The sequence below is a fragment of the Notechis scutatus genome, chromosome 6, assembly GCF_049901735.1.
Source record: "Notechis scutatus isolate UNSWTSFEM ecotype Mainland chromosome 6, rNotScu1.2, whole genome shotgun sequence".
NCBI lineage: Eukaryota > Metazoa > Chordata > Lepidosauria > Squamata > Elapidae > Notechis > Notechis scutatus.
In genome coordinates, this window is record NC_142014.1 from 14,774,885 (window position 1) to 14,801,665 (window position 26,781).

At 40.3% G+C, this 26,781-nt stretch overlaps 1 protein-coding gene and 2 long non-coding RNA genes across 7 annotated transcripts in view; 2 read left to right on the forward strand and 1 right to left on the reverse strand.

The window, feature by feature from the left end:
• The window catches only part of PANX2 (pannexin 2), a 32,076-nt gene extending 10,138 nt beyond the window's left edge, over positions 1-21,938 (reverse strand). For 2 of the 5 annotated variants that reach the window (XM_087969417.1, XM_087969415.1), the window contains exons 1-3: positions 21,399-21,938; positions 20,581-20,916; positions 9,315-9,353 (exon numbers count right to left, since the gene is read on the reverse strand). In XM_087969417.1, the coding sequence (XP_087825543.1) occupies positions 9,315-9,353; positions 20,581-20,806 (265 nt within the window). In that variant the 5' untranslated portion in view covers positions 20,807-20,916; positions 21,399-21,938. Of the gene's footprint in view, positions 1-9,314; positions 9,354-20,580; positions 20,917-21,398 lie in introns of those variants that run through there. The other 3 variants (XM_087969416.1, XM_026669008.2, XM_087969418.1) reach the window with 3 other exon arrangements.
• On the forward strand, positions 4,429-9,309 carry LOC148130128 (uncharacterized). Its single transcript, XR_015750275.1, has 2 exons — positions 4,429-4,755; positions 9,000-9,309. It is a non-coding gene; the product is annotated as an uncharacterized LOC148130128 (long non-coding RNA).
• A 1,665-nt stretch (positions 21,939-23,603) lies between the features above and the next one.
• On the forward strand, positions 23,604-25,180 carry LOC148130129 (uncharacterized). Its single transcript, XR_015750203.1, has 2 exons — positions 23,604-23,735; positions 24,206-25,180. It is a non-coding gene; the product is annotated as an uncharacterized LOC148130129 (long non-coding RNA).
• Positions 25,181-26,781: the final 1,601 nt, after the last annotated feature.

The following is a 26,781-nucleotide window of genomic DNA, read 5'->3' on the forward strand; positions in this document are numbered from 1 at the left end:
CCTGAAAAGAAACTTCAAATAACACCATCACTAGTAACTTTTGGAACTTCACAGTGAGACTGCTCAGTCTATATATGGTATTGATCACAAATCCATGAAATGGCATCTTATGAAAATCAATAAAATGATGTCTTATAAAATTCAATACCTTCTTTTATAAAAAAAATACAGTCAAAAGTGTTATAAAGAAATACATTCTATGATTTCCAGAAAGTCTACCACAAAATACTTTTGGGGATTGAGTGTGTTAATGACACACACATATTCATTGCTTCCTGAAAATATAAATCTTGCATAATCTAGGTAATAGATTTAAGGATCATGTTCAAGATTATCATTCAGCACTAAGTCATAGCAAGCCTTTGCAAAACGTATTGTAGGTAAATGAATGCAATCTATAGAAACTCATCTTGTACCCTACAGTAATTCACTTGTATTCAAAATCCCATCAATTGGGTTGAGGTCAGGTCTAATGTAGCAGTAAATTTCTTTAATTCCACGAAGATATGGTAGGAATTACTAAATTGCCTCATTAATTTTTATGGTTCTAATCTTAAACTAGACTAAAATGGAGAGTAGATTCTTATTTAGCAGTTAATTTTTTTGTCAAAATGATGAAAATGGCATATTGTCATCATCCAAGTTTGATAGGGACACAGGTTGTCATGCTAAAGACAAGGGACTTCTACTGCAATAGCACAAGGCTGCCATTTATCCCTCTCCTGCAGGTCTCTTTTAATCTATATAGTGTTACTTTTCATGTTTTTAGACAATATTTGCTAATAGCAATAGCATTTAGTACTTTATAGGCCTCTCTAAGGTGTTTACAGAGTCAGCCTATTGCCCCCAACAATTTGGGTCCTCATTTTACCCACCTTGGAAGTATGGAAGGCTCAAACTTGAGCCTGATGAGATTTGAACTGCCAAATTGCAGGCAACCGGCAGTCAGCAGAAGCAGTCTGCAGTACTGCGCTCTAACTACTGTGCCACTGCAGCTCATATTTTTAATAGAATTAAAAATTAAACAAGAAAAGCAAAATTTGAGAGACTGAAACAGCAATAAAAACATCTGGCACATCTGATAAGTGCCATATAAGTAAATTCCAACTGTAAAGCAAATCTCTTATTTTGATTTTCTGTTAAATAGTGAAAAGCAGGCTAATTTTTAAAAAATCAATGACTAAAAACCTTCAGCTTTCAACCATTCATTGTTACTGGTATGGAGCAGCCTACTTACCTGGGTTCTAAAGGACATTTTAATTTAAACAGCAAATTTCAATTACAATTATTAATGAGTGGTGGTAGTGTGTTTTTTTTGGTAGTGCCAAAAAAACATCCTCTAAGCTATTCTTTTCCGCTCCAATAAAATTTACCTGGGCAAAATGTGACAGTAATATGTCACATTTTGTTGGTGTAATTTTGTATATAAAATGAGACCATAGTCTACAGGTGTCAACGTGTCCCTACTTTGTGAATGTAGCAATGACATTTTGCTGCTAAGTATCCATAGAGTACAAAGTTAGAAATTCAAAACTTATACAGGTTCCATGTACAACAATCACACTGATTCAAATCCATTTTCAACCTTTACTATTTCCACTAAGTTTTGGCACCATCCTCTAGTTCCCTGGATTGAGTACTAAATTTATCTGTAAATCAAAGCACAGGCAACTGAAACAGCTGATTTAATTATTGATTGCCCCTACTTGGACTTCCGTTCCTTTCCTGCTGTTTTCTGAGATTGCAAGCTCCTCGCTCTTTGCACACAGATAATATAATACTACACCGATCTTAATAATTCCCTGATATTAATGGAACACAACCTATAAAGGCGAGGAAGAAAATTGTGAAGAGTCTGGATTTTTATTCATGCATGAACCAACTGTATACACAACCTTACTAACTTAAATTACATTTGATGCAAATAAAAACATGAATCGGTAAATAAAGAAAATATAATAGGCTAATCAATGCCGAGGTATTTTACTGATGATTTCTACTATTCAGAATAGTCCCATTCCTTATTTTTAATAAATTGAGCAACTATATTTTCTTTCCCCACCTTTTGGTGAAACCATGCTCTCTATTCTCACTGTTTATACTTCTGTGCATTTGTGCACCCAGGGGTGTCTGCAGGAAGAGTCAAAGAAATCAGGATAATGATTGGGTCATAAAGGGATGGAAATTTGACCACACAGTCAGTCACCATGGTTGGTTGGTTGTTTTTGTTTGATACCCTCCTCCCAAAGAGATGCCTCTGTACTAATCCCAATCTAGTTGTCCTAGAATTCTTAGAAGGGTCAGCAAGTTTCCTTACATAGGTACTGTTGATTGTGAGTTATTGTTAGTTTTATTTTCCTTTTCACTCTCTCTCTCTGTAGCTTTTAAGTTACATTACATTAATTTACATATGAATGTTGGCTTTTCTTCCTTACTTCTGATTATCTTCCTTAATATATTTAATGTGGAAATGATAGCTGGTTTTTGATTGTAAATAAATGTTACATTTAATATTACACCTTTAGGATAAAGCTTACAGGCACACCAGGAAAAGCAAGAATTAATTATGATATATTTACAAGCAATTAAGTTGGGCATAGTTTTTTTTAACATTAACTGGATTGATCTCAAGTTGCCTGAAGCAGGATTTACTCCAATACAGTCAAGATTTTACAGTTTTTATGGCTTATGTTGCAGCAGCTGGCAGCACTGAGGCTGCCTTGGCCAATTCTTTATTTTTTTAAGCTAAACTGGGTTTCTCCTGATTAGTACTTGGATGAGAATCAAAGAAATTCCCTGATTGAACAAAATCTTGGAATGAAATGACAACTACACTAGCATAGCCATGAAGTCTCACTGAGAAATGAAATGGATTTTTTTAAAGAAATAGTATTTATATGGCAAAAATCCAGAGTAAACATGTATTTACTAGGTTTAAACATATACTCTAGCAATAATACTGAACGTGGGCATGATTTGACCTTTGCAGTAGAAGACATGAGCATGAACATAAAGGCTTTGCATGCAAATAAGAGACTTCATGTATGCCCCCATTGCTCCAAACAATAACACTCTGTTGTTTATCATTCACCTCTAGTGGTCATGCAGAAATGCTCCTGTTAGATGATGACTGTAATATACCACATGGTTATTGCAATCACAGCTCTCCCAGCAATCTTAGCCAAATGCAGTTCACAAAAATAAGAGTACAACCTGGCACATGAATTATTATTTTTTATTTAATGAAAAGTAGCTATTCCTTTGTTACTGCAAATATATTTTTTTAAATTCCCAGATCCTCTTCCTTCTGAAAAATAAATTAAAAGTTGGTTAATATAGTTTAAATAATGTTTGCATTGGTCCACTACAAAACGTATCTCTGAATAAAATGTGAACTTATGACTTTATATAACATAGAGCAGATCTTCTTGCATGGTTGTTAAGTGAATTAAGTAAATAAGTAGATAAAGTAAAGGACTTTAATGATCATCCCCTGATGGCATAAACATAATTAACAGTGGTTAGATTTTTTGGGGGGAGGTGGAAACAATGATGTGATTAGTCCCTTGGACTTGAGAATCACTCCCTGGATTCAGCCATGAAACTGTCTGAGTGAATATTGGTGCGTTCAGTTGCTTGATATCTTCCTAGTTAGAACCAGAGAGTTTAAGTACTAGAAGGGATGCTGGACATTATGTAGTCCAACTCCCCACCTAATGCAGGAATCCATTACAGTATTCTTAACCGATTGGACATATAGCTTCTGTTAAAACATCTTTTGGAAAGAAGAGTCTATTACCTCTCAAAGAAGTCCATTCGTTTTAGAATTATTATTATTATTATTATTATTATTATTATTATTATTATTATTATTATTATTATTATTATTATTATTATTATTATTATTATTGTTGTTGTTGTTGTTGTTGTTGTTATTTTCCCCCCTGTAGGTTCAACTGAGTCAGCTATGATAGACTATCTAACAGACCTTAGGAAAACCCAGGAAGAAGACTGTTACAGAGACCCTTAACCCAGGACAAGGAGGAAATATGAGAAAGACTCAAACCAACTCTATCTTAATTATGCCAGATCAAAGTTAAGCAGAAAACTGCATTCAGCTGGAGATTCTGTTGGAGCACCCTAAAGGCAATACATTTTTTTTGAGAAATCTAGGACATTCTTATTTCCTAAGTTGGCTAGCCTCACACAACCTGACATCAGATTCGCTGTACTTTAAATACATTGTTTCTTGCTCTGTTTTCTAGAATAATCCTGAACAGTTATGTCCTGTCTTCTACCTACAGTTATTTGAAGATAATTGTATCTCTTTACAGTTTTTTCTCCTGCAAGTTAATCATACCCAGTGCCTCCAACTGTTTCTTTTAGGTTTTTCTGCAAGGACCAAAAACAATCGTGGATGCTTTTCTTTGGACATGCTTCATGTTCTTTCTAAAGCACCATGCTCAGAATTGGATGCACCACTCAATGCACTAAAGAGTCAATTAAACAGAGAGGAACTGTGACTTTTCATAATCTTCAACTATGATCTTTTCTTGTTACTCTAGGATTCTTGTAGAATCTACCTTCAACTTTTTCCTAAGCTTCTAAGAAGCCAAGCTTGTTTTTCCATGCCACTGTAGAAAAGAAGAAAAAAATACTTTTATCTATGGTCAAAATGGAACTAGCCTTTAGCAAGCTATTAAGAAACTCTACTTTTTACCAACAATCCTCTTCCTTGTTCCTTATAGTAGCAAGGTAAGTTATCAAATGCCACTGACACGCCTGTATTGCTTGTTTATCCTATGTCCCCAGCTCAAATGTTCTGAATCATCCTTTGTCTACTGATTTAAACATGAATTACAATTAACCACTCTGATCTCGTGGTCTGTAGTATTGATTTTTCTCTTATTCCAGGCTTTCCCTAAAAGCCTGAAATTGGCCAACTTCACACATTATTAAAAACTAGAGTTGCTTTTAATCGTGAAGAAGCAATGTGCTTGCACATGCAGCCTACCTGCGCTGTTTCTCCATCTGCATGATCAGGTACTAGTAATTCAAACATCATAGTCTAGTATGACATCTACCTTTGAAATCCTAGTTAGTTACTCTCCAAATAATAGAGTATAAATTAGAACTTACTGGGTTGGGCAAGTTTATGGTTTTGGCATGCTTAGAAAAAAATTAGACTTCTGGATTTGGCAATCACTTTCTAGTTAGTTTTACCCACTGTATGAAATGACAAATGTCTATGTATGTAAACAGGCAGCCCATTCATTGGTAAATAATGTGCCAAATCTGCCAATATCTGGTCCAACTCCAGTACTGTCTATGGATCAGAACTGACTTTACTCCATAGTTCAAATATGTCCTTATGCAAGTTAGACTCAGACCCAATCCAGTTTCCAGACAGCCAGTCTGCCTCTATTCTTATAACTGCATCCTCTAGTCCAGGGGTGTCAAACTCAGTTTCATTGAGGGCCACATCAAGGTTGTGTTTGACCTTGTGGGGGGCAGGTTGGGCGTGGCCAGCTCAATGTCATTTGTATTGGGAGCACCTGTGGTGGCCCAAGCACTATGCAGCGAAAACGGAGCTTGAGAGGGCTGCAAGTGGCCCTCCCGAGTTTTATTTTTGCTGGCAGAGGGTTGCAGGAGCTCTGTTTTCGCTGGCAGAGGCACCGCGGGCCAGTCTTTTACTGTTTCCAGGGCAGCCTCATGGACCAGATCTAAGCACCCCATGGGCTGAATCTGGATATAGAGATAGAGAGATAAAGATAGAGATAGATGTGTGTGTGTGTGTGTGTGTGTGTGTGTGTGTGTGTGTATTCCTCTGAAAAATGAAATAGCAAACTATTCCCATGCATATTGCAGCCAATAAACTACGTAAAAGACAAAGACCCTATCTCATGTATTTTTCTTTCCATATGTTAGTGGAAAGGTAGAAGAGACATCCTACTCTAAAGGGGGTAGTCCATAACAAAGTTAAACAAAAAAGACATTAGAGAATCCCGTCGAACTAGAATTCTGGAGTCTAAGATTTCTATTAGCTAATATTTGTGGCTACTCTGAGGCAATGCCTCCAAACACCAGAAAAACAGGTAATTTCTATTTGGAATTCAATAACCTAAAAGAGCAACAGATGGAATAACACTTTGGAAATGTGTTGATCATAATATCTGGGATAGCCACTGACAGGTGGGGATTAGTCATTCTTCTTTGGCTGGAGCCAAGGGGAGGGAAAGAGTGAAATCTGTACAGCACAAAGATAGATTGTTCTTACACCAGAAAAAGGAACAGAAAGTAGGCCCTGCAAAAATCCAACACAACCAGTTAAACCTACTGCCGTCATAGAGCATCCCCCACTCCATACCCAATACCAGCCCTTAGAGACCCCCAGATTGTTTGAGGCCAAATATTTCAGGCCTTTGGTTTTTTTAGTTTGGGAGATTTGAAGGATTTTGAAAAGACAAATAAATTCTATAATACTAGCAAGACCTTAAGACACCCAAAGTACCTGTAAAATCCCAAACCTAATTCCAAATCTCACCAAATTGGGCTAATTTTTTTATTTCGTTCTTTAAGGGGTTTAAGAAACAATATACCTCACAAATTTAATTCTTTTTTTCACATGAGAACAACAACAAACCCCTGGGTTTCAAAACATTGATCCTACCCACTCTCGTGGCTTCATAACATCATTGGCCACACTTCCTTTTGACACCAAAGGGGAAAAGAATATGGTCCTTCAGGCCAAAGAAAGTCTCACTCAGATCTTCCTTGGGAATAGGAATCGACTACAGAGTTAATGCTATGAAACTTGTATATTCATAAAAACACTTTATGTCATGGAAATACCATAGTCTCCAGTATCATAGAATTTAGGCCCTTCTGTGTGATCCTCTATGTTCAATACAGAAACTCAAATTAAAGCATTACTGAGAAATCTTGAGCATGTCCAGGAAAAGGTTTCATCACCTCTTCTATTGCTGAACAGATTCTACAGTTTAACTGCTTTTATACATTGAGATTAGTGTTTGATCTCACATGGTTCAATTTTCAGAGAGTTATTCTCTGATTAAGAGACAGGGCAGAATCCTGACCCCCTCTGCATTATCTCTTTCCAAATTAATCAGGATGGAAAGGAGATCAAGATGGGAATGTATGGGGAACATGGCTTTTAGAATTATTTCTAACCTCATTACTTGTGAGAGCCCTAGTGGCTTCTTTGTTTTCTTCTTTCTGCATAATGAATATATTCCCTCAAATTTTCCTAGAAGGACTTAATTTATAGTTTTTTATAGTTATAGCATATTGTTGAATTTAGATATAATTTGTGATCAACTAAAATTCCAAAGCATTATTCTCATATACTATCACGACGTCAGGTGTATTGCACATTTGATTTCTCTTCCCTAATATATACATTTTTCTTAGGTGCCTATCAGTCCATCAAAATAATCTTCAATCTCGTTTTTTAGGAACTTTCACTGATTTTGTATTTCACTCTTTTCATTAACTTCATTCAATTGTATTTATTATTGGTGTGAGAAATAATTGTGAGTTACTGAAACTTGCTTTTTTGAAGTTCCAGGTATATATTTGACTACCTTCAACCTTCCCTCCAAATCAAGATTTATAATATTTAACGGCTATTTTAAATTTATTTTTGGGAAATCATCACCTTTTGTTTTGCTGGACAGTCTATAGTAGACCCCACAAACAATACTGCTTTTATTCATTTTGTTTTTTAAATTTTAACCCAGGAGCACCAAGTTAATATTGAACTTTTGTAAATACCTAGCTTTTTAAACATAGACAATTCTTTCTTTGTATTGGTTTTGTTCCTTTAAAAAAGTGATATCCTATTATTTTATTCCAACCATGAAGATCATCTGTCCACATTATGCTTCTTAAATATTTGTCTTTCAGGAATCAGCATATCATCTTATCTTCACGCATTCTCATATTCACATGATTAAAATTCAAGTGTTTGGCAACTAGTATGTACTTATAATGGCTGCAGTAGTACAGGCTTGCTATTTGTGATCTTTCCAGAGCGCTTCCATTAGGCAAAGTCAATGGGAAAAGCCAGATTCGCTTAATAATGGCAAAAAAGTCATAAAGTTGAGCATGACCCGCTTAATGATTGAATAGTTTAGCAATGGAAGTTTTGGTCCCAATTGTGGTTGTAAGTTAAGGACTACCAGTATTTAGGTACGTTCAAAAGCTAGATATGGTAGCAGAATTTTAGACTTAACCAGGATAACTTCCTACACATATGTTCTTCCAAAAAACTTGAACTTCAGGTAAAAGAAGCTGAAAGACCTATCTTTCACGTATGCAAAAACATCTGTGTAAGTCTTTGCATTTCTATTTGTGTTAAGAATGTGTGGATACAGATGCACTAAACTGAAGTGGTTTTGTCATACTTCTGCTGATGCTGTTATTGCCCAAAGAGGCATGATTATAGAAAATTTAAATTATGGTATGGAAAATGTTTTGAATGCAAACTCCCATGAATTCAAAATGTCCTGTTTTGAATGCGAGACAATTGTTTTTAGAATGAAATGTGCTCTTTTGATCACTTAGGAAGTTTTTCAAGTTCAAAAGTTTTCCAAATTCAAAACAGACTTTTCAAACCTCAAAATCGGGACTACCAAACTGGAAACAATACGAACTTCAATGGTTTAAATTTTGAATGAGAACATTTGGACCTTTTCAGATTTATTTGCTAAGAAAAATAAACACAGGATTTAAGAACCATAAATATTGGCAGATTAAGTATGTTCAAGTTACAATCGTCCTGATTTTTTCTTTGTGGGACAAGTAGATTGGCTGTGGTTTTCTATCCCCTTTTTGAAACAAACAACCAAACAAACAAGCCAGCGGTTGCATAGATCCACAATCTAATTTTAGCATATCAAAGCTAGAGCTTTCATTTGGTGTGGCATCAGCTCACTCTGATCATGTTGCTATCCTTTCTCTTCTTTCATTTTTTTCAGACTAAATTGATGCTGCACCATTAACCGCAACCTTCCTCTTGTTCAAACAGCAAATCATCTCAACCAAGACTGAGAAGGAACACTGCATGATATTTGAAGGTATTTTAGAAATAGGCACAGGTTACTAGAGCTCACTTAAATGAATGTTGAAAAGCAGTGCCTGGAAACCAATATCAAAGTCAGTATAGTACACATGACTGATAAACACTGAAGCTGCAAAAATAAATCTGTCTCTCACTGAACGAGGTAATTGTTAACCAAGGACTACTTATAAAAGAAGACCAATAAAGTTGACTGATCAGACGTATCACTTACTGGTTGTCTTCACTATTTTCTTCATGAGAATGGAAACTGCTAAGAGATACAAAAACATAGCATTCATGAGCTTTCTTTGCCGGAATTAGGCCATTTCAAATACAGCTAGTCCTTGACTTATGACCATAATGGAGCCTAAAATGTCTGTTGATAAACGAGGCACTTGTTAAATGAGCTTTTGTTCCATTTTATAACTTTTATTGCCCACAGTTGGTAAGAGAATCATTGCAGTTGTTAAATTAATAACCTGTTAAATGAATCTGGCTTCCCCTTTGAGTTTGCTTATCAGAAGGTTGCAAAAGGAGATCACATCACTTTGGGATCCAGCAACAATCACAAATATGAACTAGTTGTCAAGCGTCTAAATTTCCATCACATGATTATGGGGATGCTGCAAAGGTCATAACTGTGAAAAATGGTCATACGTCACTTTTTTCAGTGCCGTTGAGTGGTTGTATAATTCGAGGGCTATCTGTACGTGCAATAGGAAAATAGAAGGCAAAATATGCAGACTGATCTAAGTACAGGTTCTTGAATTTGTCCACTTTGTTTAAAAAAAAGACAAAATTAGAACACATTTGGGGAAAATGATCTATATTTAAAAAGTCGCATGCTTATGCAATCTTTTCCAGATATCCAACACAGGATTACAATTTAACATTATGTAAGTGGTTTCATTTTAATATCTATCCTTCTGTTTCCTTTGAATGCTGTAATTCCAAAATTACTTACCAATGGCAGAAATAATAATAATCCGTCCTTTCACTTGGATGATGCAGCTGCTAGGAAATGAAACCTTGCTTTAAAACATGATGAATAATTTACCATAATGAGCCCTACAAGTCCAGACAAAATTGGATAGAAACGGAAGTAAGTAGATAAAATGTGAGGTTTTAACAGTCTCATACCCAAGCTCAACTATTTTTTTCTCTAAAGGAAAAATGGTAAAAGTCTGGCAAAGTTGCCAAATCTCATGAGATTTCAACTGAGAACTGTAACATCTCGTGACAATAGGCAGTTGTGGTCTCTGTATGCCTTTTCTACACCAGAAAAAATAACCCTTTTTGTTGATTTAGGGAGTAATTATTTTCTAAGACAGTCCTGACCTATCCTTACAGCAACGTGCCCGCTCCCGTATACTATGCACAGAACTCAAAAATCGTCTAGACAATGGAGAGAAGGACCTGTACATTGATTACCGTGCAGACTGTATCAAACGCAAGTCACACAACCCACAACTCAACTGGCCTTAAATGCAAGCTAGTCAATGCAAGAAGCCTTGTAAATAAAATACCTGAATTTCTCCTCTTACTAAATATGGCTAAATTCAACATCATATTTGTCTGCTGAAACATGGCTCAATGCATCTCTCCCTGACTCCATTACCTCAGTAAGAGACTATCATGTTTACCAATCTGATCGTGAAATCCGTAGAGGAGGTGGTGTTGCTATCTTCTATAAAAAGTCCTTACATTTAAGAAACATCCAAGTTACCCAGGAGTTTGCTCTTCCTGAGACGATCATCTGTGAACTATCCTTAAATGTCACATTTCGATTCTTACTATGTTACAGAGCACCTGATTATGACATCGAACATGTAAACAAGCTAAATTCACTACTAACATGGGCAACATCCTGCCCACATACTTTTATCTTTCTTGGTGACTTCAATCTACCTCATATTAACTGGACCCTAAACGAATGTACAACTGAACCCATACATGCAACCTTCTATAATGCTGTAACAAATCTGGGACTGGAACAACTAGTAACCAACAATACTAGTCTTAACAACTGCCTCGATCTCATCTTCTGCAATAGTTTGAATTCAATTTACGGAATACAAATTAAGGAACCCTTTTCCAACAGTGACCACAACATGATTGACTTTTGTCTCAACATACGTCCACACAAAAATCATCACAATGATGTGATCCCCAATTATAACTTCAAAAAAGGCAACTATGATCTTATAATCAACAATCTCTCTTCCCTTGATTGGCAATTTCTATTCACTGGATGCAATACTGTTGAAGACCATTACAACATATTCTTACTAGAAATCAAAAGAGTCATCAAACTATATGTACCAATAACAACTCCCAAAACCAGAAAAAACAGATTACCTATAAGAATAAGGAAGCTTCAATCCAAAAAGATCACTTTGGTGAAAAAACAAATCTGGTCACGTTGCGAACTTCAAAAGCAGATACAAAAATCTATGCCACCAGATAAAAACTGAATGCACTAATTATCACATTAAACAAGAGGAAAACCTTCTACATGCAAATTCCAGCCGTGATTTATACAATTTTGTAAACAACAAACTAAAAGACTCAAGGTCCATCCCACCCCTGAAAGGACCTAATGGTAAAGACTGCAACGACGACACCATCAAAACAAACCTCTTTAACACATTCTTCAGCTCAGTATTTGTAAACAGCAATGGATCATGCCCAGTATTTCCTAGTCGAACCACAGACAACTATAATGATCTAATACATATCGATTTTACAGAAGACAATGTTGAAAAAGCACTGCGCAATCTAAAACCATCCCTATCTATTGGACCGGACAGAATATGAGCCTACTTCTTAAAAAAGCTATTCACTGCCATAGCCGAACCTCTAAGCATAATCTTTGAAAAATCTTTCAGGACCAGCTCCTTGCCAAAACTATGGTCACAAACCAGTCATCCCCATCTTCTCCAGACAGACCCCAGCCTAGCTGAAAATTACAGACCAATCTCTTTATTCTGCGTCACCTGTAAAGTCATGGAATCAATTCTTAACCAATCCATCATCCTCCACTTAGAAACAAACAACCTACTCTCTAATAAACAATTTCGTTTTAAGAAAAAACTATCCTGTAATCTGCAACTCTTACACTACAAAAACATATGGACTATACAACTCGATCAGGGCAAAGCAATAGACGCAATCGACATTGATTTCTGTAAAGCCTTTGATTCAGTGGTACATGACAAACTACTCCTAAAACTAAAATCTTATGGTATCTCTGGACACCTGCATAACTGGATAGAAGCATTCCTGTCAAACAGACAACAAATGGTCAAAATTGGGAGCGTCCTATCAAATTCTGTACCTGTCAACAGTGGTGTCCCCCAAAGCAGTGTTTTAGGACCAACTCTCTTCATACTCTACATAAATGACCTCTGTGATCATATTAAGAGCAACTGCGTTCTCTTTGCTGATAATGTAAAGCTATTCAACACCACAGACAATACTACTACCCTCCAAAAAGATCTTGATTATGTATCAGAATGGTCAATCAAATGGCAACTTCAAATCTCAACAAATAAATGCTCTGTCTTACATATTGGCAAAAAAAATCAGAAGATTAAATGCAAGCTAAATAGTCAAGACCTTGTTGAGGATCCAAACTCTGTCAAGGACCTTGGAGTACTCATCTCAAATGATCTAAGTGCTAGAGCCCACTGTAACTACTTAGCCAAAAAGGCATTAAGAGTTGTTAACCTAATCCTACATAGCTTCTTCTCTGGTAATATCACACTACTAACTAGAGCATACAAAACATTTGCTAGACCTATACTGGAATACAACTAATCAGTCTGGAACCCATATGATGTATCTGATATTAACACAATTGAAAAAGTCCAGAAATATTTCACAAGAAGAGTTCTCCGCTCCTCTACTCATTGCAGAATACCTTATGCCACCAGACTTGAAATTCTAGACCTAGAAAACCTAGAACTATGCCGTCTCCGGTCCGATCTAAATATAATATATAAAATCATACATTGCAATGTCCTACCTGCAAATGAATACTTCAGCTTCAATCATAACAATACAAGAGCACACAATATATACAAACTCAAGGTTAACCGCACCAAACTTGACAGCAGAAAATACAACTTCAGCAACAGAGTGCTCAATGTTTGGAATACTCTACCTGACTCTGTAGTTTCTTCCCCAAACCCCAAAAACTTTAACCTTAGACTGTCTACTATTGACCTCACCTCCTTCCTAAAAGGCCTGTAGGGGGTATGCATAAGCGCACCATTCGTTCCTACCGTCCCTGTCCTATTGTTTCTTTTTATTTTTCTTATAAGTATCTATCTCATGTATTTGAAACTATGTTTATTCTTATACCTGTATCTTGTAAGCGATTGACAAATCAAATAAATACTAAAAATACTTAATTATTAAAGTTGTTTCTTAAGGCCATTCTCCAATTTTTTTGTTGCTACTTTAACATGCCCTAATTCCTCAAAGGCTGACATAAGAGTTGGGTTTTCTCTGCATCAAAGTAAAAAAAAAATCTCTTTCACTAAAACATGTTCAAGTTCCAGATGTGCTAGAACTGCACCTCCCCAAATTCCCAATTGAGTTTGTCCATGAGTGACTGAAATAATTATTAAGTTTAATAAGAGATAAAGGCAACTTGTAAGATGCTCTCTAATCAAAACTTAACTTGTTCTGGACTGTGCCTTTGTTTTCTCCTTTCCTCTTAAAAAACCCAACAAGCAAAAATGGGCACATTATATCTGACACCAAACAAAACAAAACAGCCTGTCAGCATTTACATAATCCTGCCTAGAGCCTTTCTGCAAAAGAATTCAGCAATAAAACAGAATATTACAATGAGCTAACTGAGCAATTAAATATCAGCTCCATGAGATATTGGGAACTTTTACTAAATCATTACAGTGTTTAAGGAATACTGGAATAAACCCCCAATTTTTCTACTAATCTTTTAACTATCCACTAATTTTAAGGATTTTGTCTTTAATTTGAATATTTTATAGCTTCTGTTTTAATGGTTGTAAATTTCTTTGGATACTTATGAAAAAAGATAGGTTATAGACTGAATGATTGATTGAATCAATCAATCAATCTGCTGGTGGCCTGTCTGTAGTCTGACAAATCTTAGCAACTGGGTCTGTGTGCATGCGCACGCAGCATTCAAAAAATACCACTTGAACCTCTACAGGGCAGCCCTGGTAAGTAAAACAGCTGAAGCGCATGAAATCCACTGTGCCGCACGAATCAGCTGAGCTGAAAAAGATGGAAATATGGGTCAGGATAGGGCGGAGATGGGTGGGCAGGGCCAGCTGATTGTTGGAACTACTGGTTTGCTAGAACCGGTCCAAACTGGCAGGCACCATGCTTACAAATACTTCGTCACTCCCAAGTTCCTCTCAAACAGACAGAGCAAAAATTGGTGATGTTTGCACTGTAGGCGGCTGCGGCCGATTTATGGGGCAAAACTGTGTGATTTCAGTCACTGTAAGAGCTCAGGCATCCATTTCCTTCATTAACAACACTGGAATCCCCAATTTCAAAACTGGACCTTGCCCTGACATGTTTTGAATGTGGCTTTCAACATGTTAAGCCGAGTGTGACTCTCAGCCCAACAGAAGTAGTACATTTCTGTCCCGTCATGATTCTTCACTGATTTGGCACTATAGAAACAAATGAACAAACCAAATCTGAGCCACTGAGATCAAATTATAGTCTTTTGTAGACAGCCAGTCAGTCACAATCTGGGCCTCTATTTCAACTACCTTTGTGTGGCAGGCTGGCTGACACTTTTTTTAACAGCTTGCAGCCTAGATTTCAGCTCAGTTACATGCCTGCAAGTAATTAAAATGAGGAAGAAATAGGAGGGAGGGACGGAGGGAGGGAGAGAGAGAGAAAAGGGCTATAAATGAACAGTTTCATTGTGCAGTCACTTCAGACTCACAACTTCAGTAGATTAATCACACAAATCCATCCAATCTAAGTTTAAATATCATGCAGATGTCTAGAATAAAATTTAGCTAAAAAGTGTGGTTGTTTATCCTATGATCTAAGTTTGGACATTGTACAAAATTTAATCACAGCCCCTGTCAACAGGTTTATATATATATTAAAAAATGTATCTATAGCTCACAGTAATGTAGATCACATAGTGTGATCAGTAAGCTGAGCTGTGGTACATAAAAATCCCCACTGTTGCAAGCACTAGCATTCTGCATTATGGCATGGAAATTTCAAAAACTCAAAGTAATTTTTAAACATGATCTTTAGCAGAACCCATAGAGGCATCTTGCAGAACCCTAAATCGAGAAAGGGTGCCTTTGGAGTATCATGAAAGAGTTTAAGGCCTCTGGTTAAAAAAAGGGGAGGCTATAATACGTACATTTTTACAAGAGTTATTGCTTAGCAATAAATATGGGATAACTGCATGTTGGCTGGTAACATAAAAGTAACAAGCTTTTACAATTTCTATACTACTATATTTGTGTCGAAAACCAAGGCACTTCTGGGTTGAAAGGATTAGTCGGTGACATCACTATTGCCCAGGGGATGCATGAGAAGGCTCCTTTCATGTCCCTGGTATTTTCCCACCGAAGTGGTACCTATTTATCTACTTGCATTTGCATGCTTCCGAACTATCTGAAATAGTATAAGGTCTTGGACTAGAAGACTTCAAGGTCCCTTCCAGTTCTATTTTGATTGATTGATTGACTGACTGATTGATTGCTAGATGAGCAGGAGCTGGGATAAATTGGTGGGAGATCATTCCATCATGTGGCTCATGCTCTTGGGTTTTGAACTGCCCAGCTGTAGACCTCTTAATGGTCTTTTGACTCAGCGCTGTCTTAGCCACTGTGCCCTCCTGATTTCTATGGATAACATTCTTTTCCCATGCAAATTTTGTTTGATCAGATGTGAACTGATTACATTAACGTAGAGAACCCCCTGAAAAATTCACAAAAATAAAAAAATACCAATTTCAAGAACGTAACATGGAAATAAGTATCTGTTTTTGAAGTAATTGTAATAGTAATTAGACCAGTATGGAGTGGGGTATGAAAACTCAAGGATCTGTCACAGAGGAAAGGGTATTAATTTATTATTCTAAGCATCAGGTGCAGGGCAAGAAGTAATGGGTGGAAGCTTGTTAAAGAGAGATTGACTCTAGAAATAAGGATAATTTTTCTGACAGAGAAAACAATTAATCAATGGAATATTTTGCCTCCCAGAGTGGTGGGTGCTCCATCCTTGGAAGTTTTCAAGAGTATGCTGTATAACCATTTGAGTGGGATTGTATAAAATCTTCTGACTTGAGCACAGGGTTGGACCAACAGAAATTAGCCCTAGAATTTACTACTTCTGGCTATTACACAGCCCTATATACCCCAATAAGTTAAGATTACTAAACTAAATGGCTTCACTAGAAATCTAAACAACATAGTGGTTAGGTAGATTTCAAAAGGCAATATGATTTATTTTCTAATGGCTGTGAAATAGACAAATAGGTCAATCAAGCTAAAATCATAAAGTATTTAAATGCCTCATACTGATTTATGTAACATCTACTTAGAACATTCTTAATAAAACCTTATTTTTTAAAATGAAAGTTCACCATACATAGAATTTCAGGTTCGTCTGAGGTTTTATACCACCAGTTCAATATGACAAAGTCAGTATGGAATTAGATACTTTTCATTTATTTAACAGGCCACACACGTTATCCTTCTGGTGGCCTTATGTCAATCTCCAAGGGAAATTGTATATAGAAGGTACAACTAAGGCAGAGACTACTATACAGGAGTAACTTCAAGGAAGAAGCAAGACTCATACCAGCACTCAACTTCTCATTTATATTACAACTTTTTTTCTTTAGGATACTACAAGTAAACATGCCTATCCCTCTTGGAAAAGAAATCATGCCAGATGCCTGGAGCAACAGACTAATATATAAATATAATATATGGCTATATCTTCTGCTCAAGATATAAATGCAGTATCTTCTACTGCTATAGATCTACTACTGTATTACAAATGAAAAGGATCAGGATACCTGGGCAATTATCTATTTACCTCTTGCCAAGTCAAAACTGAAAACACTCTTGAATGCCTTTAAGCAGTCTTTCCAAACCAAACATCTTCCAGAATTCCCAGTATGAGAATGGTCAGAACTCCCAGTCAAAGACCTTTCTTGCTGGGGAATGCTGAGCACTGCAGTCCTCACACATCTGGAAAGGAGCCAGGTTGGGGAAAGATATCTTTGGCCATGCAAGAAGACACTTCCTAACAAGTCTTACAAATGTCAACAGCAGGCCAATTATAAATACTGCAGCCTCCATGAAAACAATAATTACCGTAAATCATCACGCTAAATCAGGTCTTAAGGAAATTATTTGTGGCAACCTATGTAGAGTTTTCATCACTCCAAATAGGCAACAGAGAAGCCATTTTATTAGCTGTCTACCTTGCCAAAACGGCTATACATATATAGTAAAATAAAATTCCCTTCTCACCCTTAGGGGTGTTCTGGGTATATAAAAACAGATAAACGAAGATCATTAGACTAGCATTCTAACAGGCCAAATCCAAGACACCAATGAGTTGAAAATACAGCAAGACATGAAATAAACAACAGAAGCAATGACTGTTCCATCAGCACATAATGCATCATTGATTTTAGCTCATGCAGAGCACATGGACTATCATGCATTTGCTTCCTTCAGAGATCTCATCTGGCCTTAGAATGAAAACTAGCTGGGTGACTTTGGGCCGGTCATCTTCTTCAGTCCAACTCATTTCATAGGATTGCTGCCATAGGGAAAACAGAAGAAGGAGTACTAGGGATATTTGCCCCCTGTTCCTATGAACAACCCTGGCTAAGGTGATCCTTTTGACAAAAGTATTTTAGAAATATAATTTAAATATAAGGGGACACATTAATATGGTTGTTCTAGGGAGCAGAATTCTTCGTTCTCCCTTCCAATATTTCATCACCATATATTACGTGTGACACACACAAGCACATGACAGCAGTTTCCCCGCCATTCTCACACTCAGCTCCAGTCATGAATGAAACAGACATAAGCCATTCTTAACTGTGAAGGTTGTCATTAAATCTCTTTCTTCCTCTTATTCCAACACTGCCTAAAGGCAGCCTTGAGGTGAATAAAATGTTTTGTCCCCTATTATCTTGGAGGAAAGTCAGTAACTAGAAGTAACTTGGGAGACAGCAATAAGAATAGGATAGGAATTGACAAGAGACAGTTCCATGTGGACACCCTACCAAGGAGAGGTGGAGGACCATAACTCAGGAGAAAGGGGCGTTTTCCTAAACGCATCCTCTGGTTTGCCTTTCTATCCTCCATATGCAGCATTGGGCATCAAAAGAGTTAAGACGGTAGCCACAACCATCTAATCAAATTCCACCCCTTTTTTTACAAGCATCATCTTGACTTTTTTGGATGGTCACCATGTTGACTTTTGAGTTGCTGTGGGCACCCAAGCCCCAATTTTCTTGTCTTGACTTTTCTGTTGCAACTTTACCCTAGCCATTATCCTTACTGACAATCCAAATATAATGTTCATAAGTGGCTTTTGCATGTCCAAGGCATTTAATACACCAAAGTAGCTGGTCATCTTGATAAAACAAGATTGACTGATGAAATTCAATCAAGGGAGGACCTTCTCATGTACAACTTGGGGTAGGTCTATAGCAGGGGTCAGCAACCTTAAACACTCAAAGAGCTATTTGGACCAATTTCCTACAGAAAAGAAAATACCAGGAGCCACAAAGATCTTAATCGGAAGCCCCCTTCCCCCCATTTAATTCTGGACCCAGAAGTCCGGTTCCCCCTACCATAGAGTCTCCTCCTAGCATGGTGTCCTTTTTCGTCTACCTGTCTTAACCAAAAGACCTATCAATTGTGGAGCCGACTGGAAAACCTGCCCCTTGCCATAGAGTCTCCTCCTGGCATGCTGCATTCACCCCCTCACCAACCAGCTCTTCTCAAAATTGTGGCTCCGACTGGCGACAGGGAGCCACAGCAGAGGGATGAAAGTGCCGTATGCGGCTCTGGAGCCACAGGTTGCTGACCTCTGTGTTGGGTGTACCCATTTTTCCTCACTCACTGATTTACAGGGCATCCAGACAATATATCATCCACCTGTGACCCCTTCTGTCTTCTGCCACCTTTTCTTCCATCTTTCTGACATACATGGGGGAAAGAGCGTTAAGGAAGAAACTGGCCCCATCAACACACAATGGCTTTTCTTCTATAGGGCCAGGATTTGCCTGTCTGAAGGCAATCCTTTGGACTTGACCCTTCTTCCCTCCCATTCTGTTCAATTCCTTGGATATACAATTGGCACTCAACTTGCAAGCATTCGTTTAAGGACCGTTCAAAGTTACAACGGCACCAAAAAAAAAAAAAAAGTGACTTACGGTCATTTATCACACACTTATGACCACTGCAAGCATCCTCATGGTCACGTGATCAAAATTCAGATGCTTGGTAATTGTCTCATCTTTACGATGGTTTTGTGTCCCAGGGTTACGTGACCATCTTTTTGTGACCTTCTGACATGCAAAATCAATGGGGAAGCCAGATTCCTTTAACAACCATGTTACTAACTTAACAACCGCAGCGACTCACTTAACAACTGCGGCAAGAAAGGTCGTAAAATGGGAGAAAACTCACTTAAAACTGTCTCGCTTAGCAACAGGAGGTTTGAGCTCAATTGTGATCGTAAGTCGAGGACTATCTGTATTGTTTGTTATACAGCGGGGGGGTCCCCAACCCCGGGCAGTGGACTGGTACCGGTTCATGGCATGTTGGGAACCAGGCTTTGGAAGTAGCGGGCGAACGCGCCAAGCTTCATTTGCTCATGCGCGGGATCTGGACCGCACATGCGAAAACATCCCTTCTCCCCCTGCCACTGCCGGTCCATAGAACCAGAAAAGTTGCAGACTGCTGTTCTACCCCTTGTTCAGTGGGTGGGATTCAAATTTTTTTTACTACGGGTTCTGTGGGCGTGCTTGGGGGGCGTGGCATGGCATGGCTTGGCATGGCATGGCATGGCTCCATTCCCACCCCACTCCAGGGGGAAGGTAACCGCCGGTTCTCCGAACGACTCAAAATTCCCGCTACCCGTTGTTCTCCAGAACTGGTCAGAACCTGCTGAGTACCACCACCTCTGCCCTTGTTCCTGGGAAGCCAATTGGACCTTGTTTTATCTGCAGTGCTCTTGCTGCAGTGCCACAACCTCACAACTCCGGAATGGGATACGGTTAGGTGCTCTTTTAGGGGCCTCCTTCTGCTTAGGATCCACCCCTTTAAACAACTATCTGGCAGGCAGAATTCCAACAGGTGAAGCTGGTCCCGGTCCTTAGAGCCCATCAACCTGTTGGATTCCTCCCCTTCCCCGCCCCGGCCACCCTGTCCTTGAAAGCAGCCGAGCCAGTCTCCGTCCCCCAGCCTGCCCCTTACCGGCGAAGTTCTTGGTGAAGACCAGCGTGACCAGGACAATCGGGATGAGGACGGTGCCGATGGTGACCACGCGGTCGAAGGGCAGCTCGAGCTTCAGCTGCAGGAGGAGCGCGGCCAGCGAGCCCGCCTTCTCGTCTTGCTGCCCGGGCAGGATCAACTCCTTCAGCTTCTCCCCAGCCAGCAGCGCCGTTGCCATGTCCGGATGGTTTTCGATGATGTGTTGCATAAGCGGCGGCGGCGGCGGGCACTCACCGGGGCTCCCAAGTAAGCCGGAGCAACGGCGCCGTCGCCTCTCGCCGGAGAAGATCCGGAGCCCGGGGTGGTGGTGGGCTCAGCCTGCGGGGGGAGGAGACTAATGAATGCGGCCGGGGCAGAGCCGAGGCGGGCGGCAGGGAGGACGCCGAGGAGGAGGAGGAGGAAGAGGAGGCACCATGTTCTTTTTGCGAGGCAGCGCGGTCTCTGTCGAGACTGCGGCACCGAGGCCGGGAAGGCTCCCCTTCGGTAAAGCCGGGCCTGAGGCGACGGCGAGGCTGGAGCCAAACGGCCACTTGCCAAGCCGGCCTAACGACCCAGGAAAGGTCTGCCGCAAGCAAGGCGAGCAGATGAACTGACCGGGGTGGGTGGATGGAGGAGGAAGGCCACCCTCTTCCCCTCACCGACTGAGAGGGAAGAGGTTTCAAACGGGGATCCCAAGCAAAGCCCAAGCGGGCGTTTTGCTGAGGTAAAAAGGGCGCGAACGGTAAGAAAGAAAAGAAAGAAAAAAATATGGGGGTGGGGGAAAGAAGGCTTACTGAGGAACTGGAGTCGCCCTTAGTTACCTTGTGAAGTTTGAGGGGGCCAGGGAGACTCTCCCGGTCCTCGGAGGGAGCGAAAAGCCGGCGGGCGAAAGCCCCAGTAGGCATGAAATTGACGGATGCTGCGGCAGCGGGAAGAGAAAGGACCGCCGGCCTAGAATTTCTCCTCTTGGTCCAAAAGGGAGCCTGTCCCGCCACCCAGCCTGGAGTCGCCTTCCCCTCTCCTCAGGTGAAAACAAACGAACCCACAAAACAAACAACAACAACAACTCTGTGAGGGCGGCCGATTTCTTTTTGAGCTCAAAGTTATGGCGGCGCAGACGCGGAATTTCCCCTCTGAGGCACCGCGCGGAGCCCAGCCAGGCAAGCAAGCAAGCAAGCGAGGGAGGCTGCTGCTCCTGCGGCACTCGTGGCGGGAAGGATGCCCGTAAGGCGCGTTTAGCCCCGGCAGACGGTGGCGGCGAGAGGTCCTTTAAGGTCTTCGCCTCCACATCTGGAATTCGCCTCGCCTGGCAGCCCGCGGGAGGCGGGGCTGGCGGCTTTGCGACCGGGCCGGGCGGCGGAACCGGGGGAGGGGGGGGGCGGCAATGGTCGCCTTGCCACCACAGCAGAAGCTTGCCGAGTCACTCGACGCACCCCCCCCCCCGCTGCTAGGTTCATTGCGGCGGGACGGCAAGGAAAGGTCGGGCCCGGTCGTCCGTCCGGGGCTGCGGCTAAACGGTGGCGGCGGCCAAGCGCTTTCCTCAAAAGGATTGATTGCCATTCCCACGACCTGCCTCCCGCACCCCCCTGATTTTGGAAGCTGGAGGGGGAAAAAGGCGTGGATGAAGGGGGGAAGGAAGGAAAATGCAGCGACCGGCGGCTGTGAAACCTCGTTAGAGCAAATGCAGCTGGCGACTTGTTTTTTTTCCTCAGGTTGCCCTTTTCTCCCCCCACGAGTTCCTCTCATTACTGGCGCCCCACTTCAGTTCTGCAGCTTCACCCAGAAATTAATTCCAGCCTTCGATGGCATTCAGGCGCATGCGCCAAATGAGCGGTTCGAACCTCTAGTCTAGTAGGGCTTCTTGGAGTAAATAGATTTACATGCAAAAAAATAAAGCATTGCTGGGTATTCCTCTCTGGCAAACGTTGCCTGAAACTTAGGCAGAATCCAGGCACTGTAGGGCAGACGGGCCAGTGCTCAAGGTTTAAAGAAATAGGCAGGATTAAGTTACAATACAACCGAAATGGTTTTAAACTCTTATTATCTCTTGAATGGATTTGCCCATCCATTAAACCAGGACAGTTAGGGTTGGTTATTGGCTTAGTTAGTGTGAATCCAACCATTATGTTTTGTCCCATAATCCAATGGCTAAATCAAGCAGTATCTTAGGGAACCAAATCAATGCTTGAACTGTCTATCAGACCCTTGTTTGCAATTGCATAAGCAGTTCCTTATAAGCTTTGCTCTAAAACATGGATGTCTTAATCAGTGGTGGGATTCAATTTTATTTTTTAAAAAAACTACCGGTTTTGTGGGCATGGCAGGGGAAGGATACTGTAAAATCTCCAGTCAGAAGTGGGATTCGCTGGTTCTCCGAACTACTCAAAATTTCCACAACCGGTTCTCCAGAACTGGTCGGAACCTGCTGAATACCACCATTGGTCTTAACATTTTGGCTTGCCTGGACTACACTGAGTGAAGGGGAAGTGTCTCGGGACACATATAAAATATATGTGATAGTTTTTACAATATAAAATCACGTTAAAAATTTACAATCTTGTGGACGTGCCTGGTCTAAAACAAAACATAAGAGTTCTTAAAAACTCTTAAAAAGGAGAGGAGGGAAGTAACTCCCCCCCCCCAATGCAAAGCCATCTCCAGCCCTGCCTAGGAGTTCTTTGCAAAATAAAGGATAGGATAGGAAATAGACTCTTTGCTCTACCCCAGCTCAGGGAGCGTCTGCTTTCTGCTCCCCCGCCTTTCCCTAATGCAAAGACAGCCCCACGCAGCCCAAGAGCATCGCACAAAGGGGTATGTTGGTAACACTCCAGCTCTTTTAAACTGTTTTTTGTCACTTTTTCACAATGCAAATCCAGCTCCATGTAGCCCAGCAGTGACATACCTCATAAACAGATTGGGGGGGGGGGAAACAATGCTAAAGGTCAGCTGGGGTGGTGGAGCACAGGTAGCAGGGGCCAAACGGACAGATGGGAGATAGGCCAATGGGAAGAATTGCAGCACGGGTGGGCTGCAAGAGCCAGAATTTTGATCACATGACTGTGGGGGGGGGGCGCTACAGTGGTTGTAGCTTTGAGCATGGGTCGAAAGTCTCTTTGTTCATTACCACTGTAAATTTGAACAGTTGCTGAACGAATGTTGTAAGGCAGTGATCCCCAACCTTTTTGACGCCGCGGCCCGGTACCGGCATCAGCTGGGCACCGCGGCCCAGTACCGGCATCAGCTGGGCGCCGCCATCTTTTTTTGATGAAAAAGTGCTTCCAGTGACCTCACGGAAGCACGTTTTCATCAAAAGATAGCGCATGCTCGTGAGCTTTTCCGGTAGAAATGGCTTTCTACCCGGAAAAGCTCACCGAAGCGCTGGCGCCATCTTTTTTGATGAAAGCGTGCTTCCGGTGAGCTTTCTACCCGGAAAAGCTCACCGGAAGCGCTAGCCGCCATCTTTTTTGATGAAAACGTGCTTCCGGTGAGCTTTCTACCCGGAAAAGCTCACTGGAAGCACTTTTTCATGAAAAAAGATGGCGGTGCCCAGCAAGCCGCGGACCGGTAGGAGTTGTTCCGCGGACCGGTACCGGTCCGCGGACCGGTGGTTGGGGACCCCTGTTGTAAGGTGAGGACTACCTGTACACGTATTGCTAAGGTGGATCTTTGCTGGACTGATTTGTGGCTTAATTCAGTGGTGGTTTGCTACCAGTTCAGCCTGGTTCGACCCAAAAAAGCCTCAGACGATCAGCTGAGAGGAGAAAGAAAAGCGCAGGATCAGCCCTCCCACCCATCCCTGCACTTTTCTCTTCATTATCCTCTCAGCTGGTGTGTGGAAAGCTGCGCATGCGCGTTAGGTACGTGCACGTTAGGGGCATGCATGTGCGTGCACGATCAGCAAACCAGTACTGGAACAGGTAGGATCCCACGGCTGACTTAATTGATCCGCTTCCTGTGGACATCTCTATTTGCACCACAAACACTTAAGAGGCATGACCCACTCAAAATAAATTTATGAATATTTCAGTTAAAAATACATCGATGGCTATCACTTCAGGAAGGTTAGCAAACCACTTCTACAGCTCTGGGGCTACACCCACCTTCAGTCTGAAGCAGCCTTAAAAAAAGAAGATCTGGGACATGCAAGCGGATCAGTGAGAGAATGGATGAAGGACAGCTATAGGGATTTTGAGCAGCTGGGACATTAAACCCCACAGAAATTATGTGACAGGACTGGAAATAAACAGTTGATGTCAGGAGACTCTCAAATATTATTGAGTTGAATGGGCCAAAAATTCTTATACCTGGATATAAAACACCAGTTAAAGAAAACATTTTAATTTATAGTTATTTCAGCTAAAAGTCATGTAGCTAGTTTAAGAATTTTAAGAGTGGAACTATTTTGTCAAACACACATTACAAATTAGATGACTGTGAAGTAATTTTTTTACGGTACTACAGTTGTATCATATATCATGCATTTGTATTTCCACTATGGTAATTTTCTCTGCTTCAGAATAAACTGTTTTGTGCAATCATTTATGTTCAAAACATTCATGTTCGATGAACTTCTTGTACTGATAAAAACACAACTCATGTAACTCTAACTCTACTGTATGGACGTATCTATCTTGTTTTCTGTGTGTTCTGAAATGTTTTCTCAGTGTAATACCAATAGCTGCAGTCTTGGGACTTCCCATGTAATTTCCATATAAAACCTGCTTCATTTTTTGGAAATTAACTGAGATAGGCTAGGTGTTCATATTAGAGATAGAGCTGAACACAATTCTTTAAATTTTACATAATCATTGGATCCACTTATTCTTCAAATTACAACTTTTAATCTGAAAAGCCATAAATTACATTCCACAATGTGATGTATTAAGGCAATTCCAGTGTAGGAGCTTCATTTGGTCCATCATCTCAGGCATATTTGGAGGTGGTTCTAGTTTTAGATTCTTGCTGTTGTTATCCATTATGACTAGAGTACATCTTTTTAATTATGGAATACTATATTATGTCATTTGGTATTGTATTCCAAAATAATGATACACCAAAGTGCTATATCTATCATATTTTGCATTATACATCTTTTATAGTGCATATTCACTAGATTGGGATTCTTCATACTTATATGAAGTTCTAATCTATGAGAACTTGATGAGGTTCTACAAGAGACTAAGAGCAAAATAGAAAAGTTCATTCAAACACAGCCAAATTCTCTACCAGGAAACTGCTGATTTCTGCGTTGTAGCAGCGTGTGTCAATGGAAGTCGTTGCTTCAGAAGATCATCTTGTCAGAAAGAGAAACCCAGGCCTGCTGCTGCTATTGGTCATGAGGTCCACAGCTTGATGTGCCTCTGAGGAAACAGCTGATTCATAAAAACCAGGTCATACTGGCTAGGTGTCAGGTATTCTACCTTCAGCATACTTTGCTTTGCTGGCATCCTGCCATAAAATGTGTGTGTGTGGGGGGAGAGATTAGGACTGGTCAAGGGTGGATGGCCAGGGGGAGAGGAAAAAACACAGGCTTTGTGAGGAAATATTCAGATCCAGCTTTGCTAATAACTGCTTGACTTTAGTAAATCACTTTAAAAATGGAGTTGAGCTCTGGTGGGATTCAATTTTTTTTTACTACCGGATCTGAGGGCGTGGCTTGGTGGGCATGGCAGAGAAAGGATCCTGTAAAATCTCCACTCAGAGGTGGTATTTGCTGGTTGTCCAAACTACTCAAAATTTCTGCTACCAGTTCTCCAGAACGGGTCAGAACCTGCTGAATCCAACCTCTGGAGTTGAGGATCTTTCCTAAATGTTCAGATTGGGACAAGGGATTTGGGAAACCCCCTTGGATTCATACTTTTACTCTTTCTTTTGCTAACAGGAAAATGTGTGTAAGGAAAATGCAGCAACATCTACTATTTATAATATTTTGCATAAGAGATTATAATTGTACAATTCTAATTTAAAATTCTTAATTTCTCTGTTGAACCTGTAGTTTCCTAACATTTCTAGCAACATTAAGTAAGTTACTGGTAATGATAGATTTCCCCCCCTCCCCCCGTAAAATCTGAATCTCTTGATAATTTAATACATACATTAACTGCTATTCCAGTAAAACCATAGCAGAACATCTATACCACTTTAAAGTGATGGTAAACAGACAATATATTACCTCCTGAGTCACTGAATGATGCATATATATGG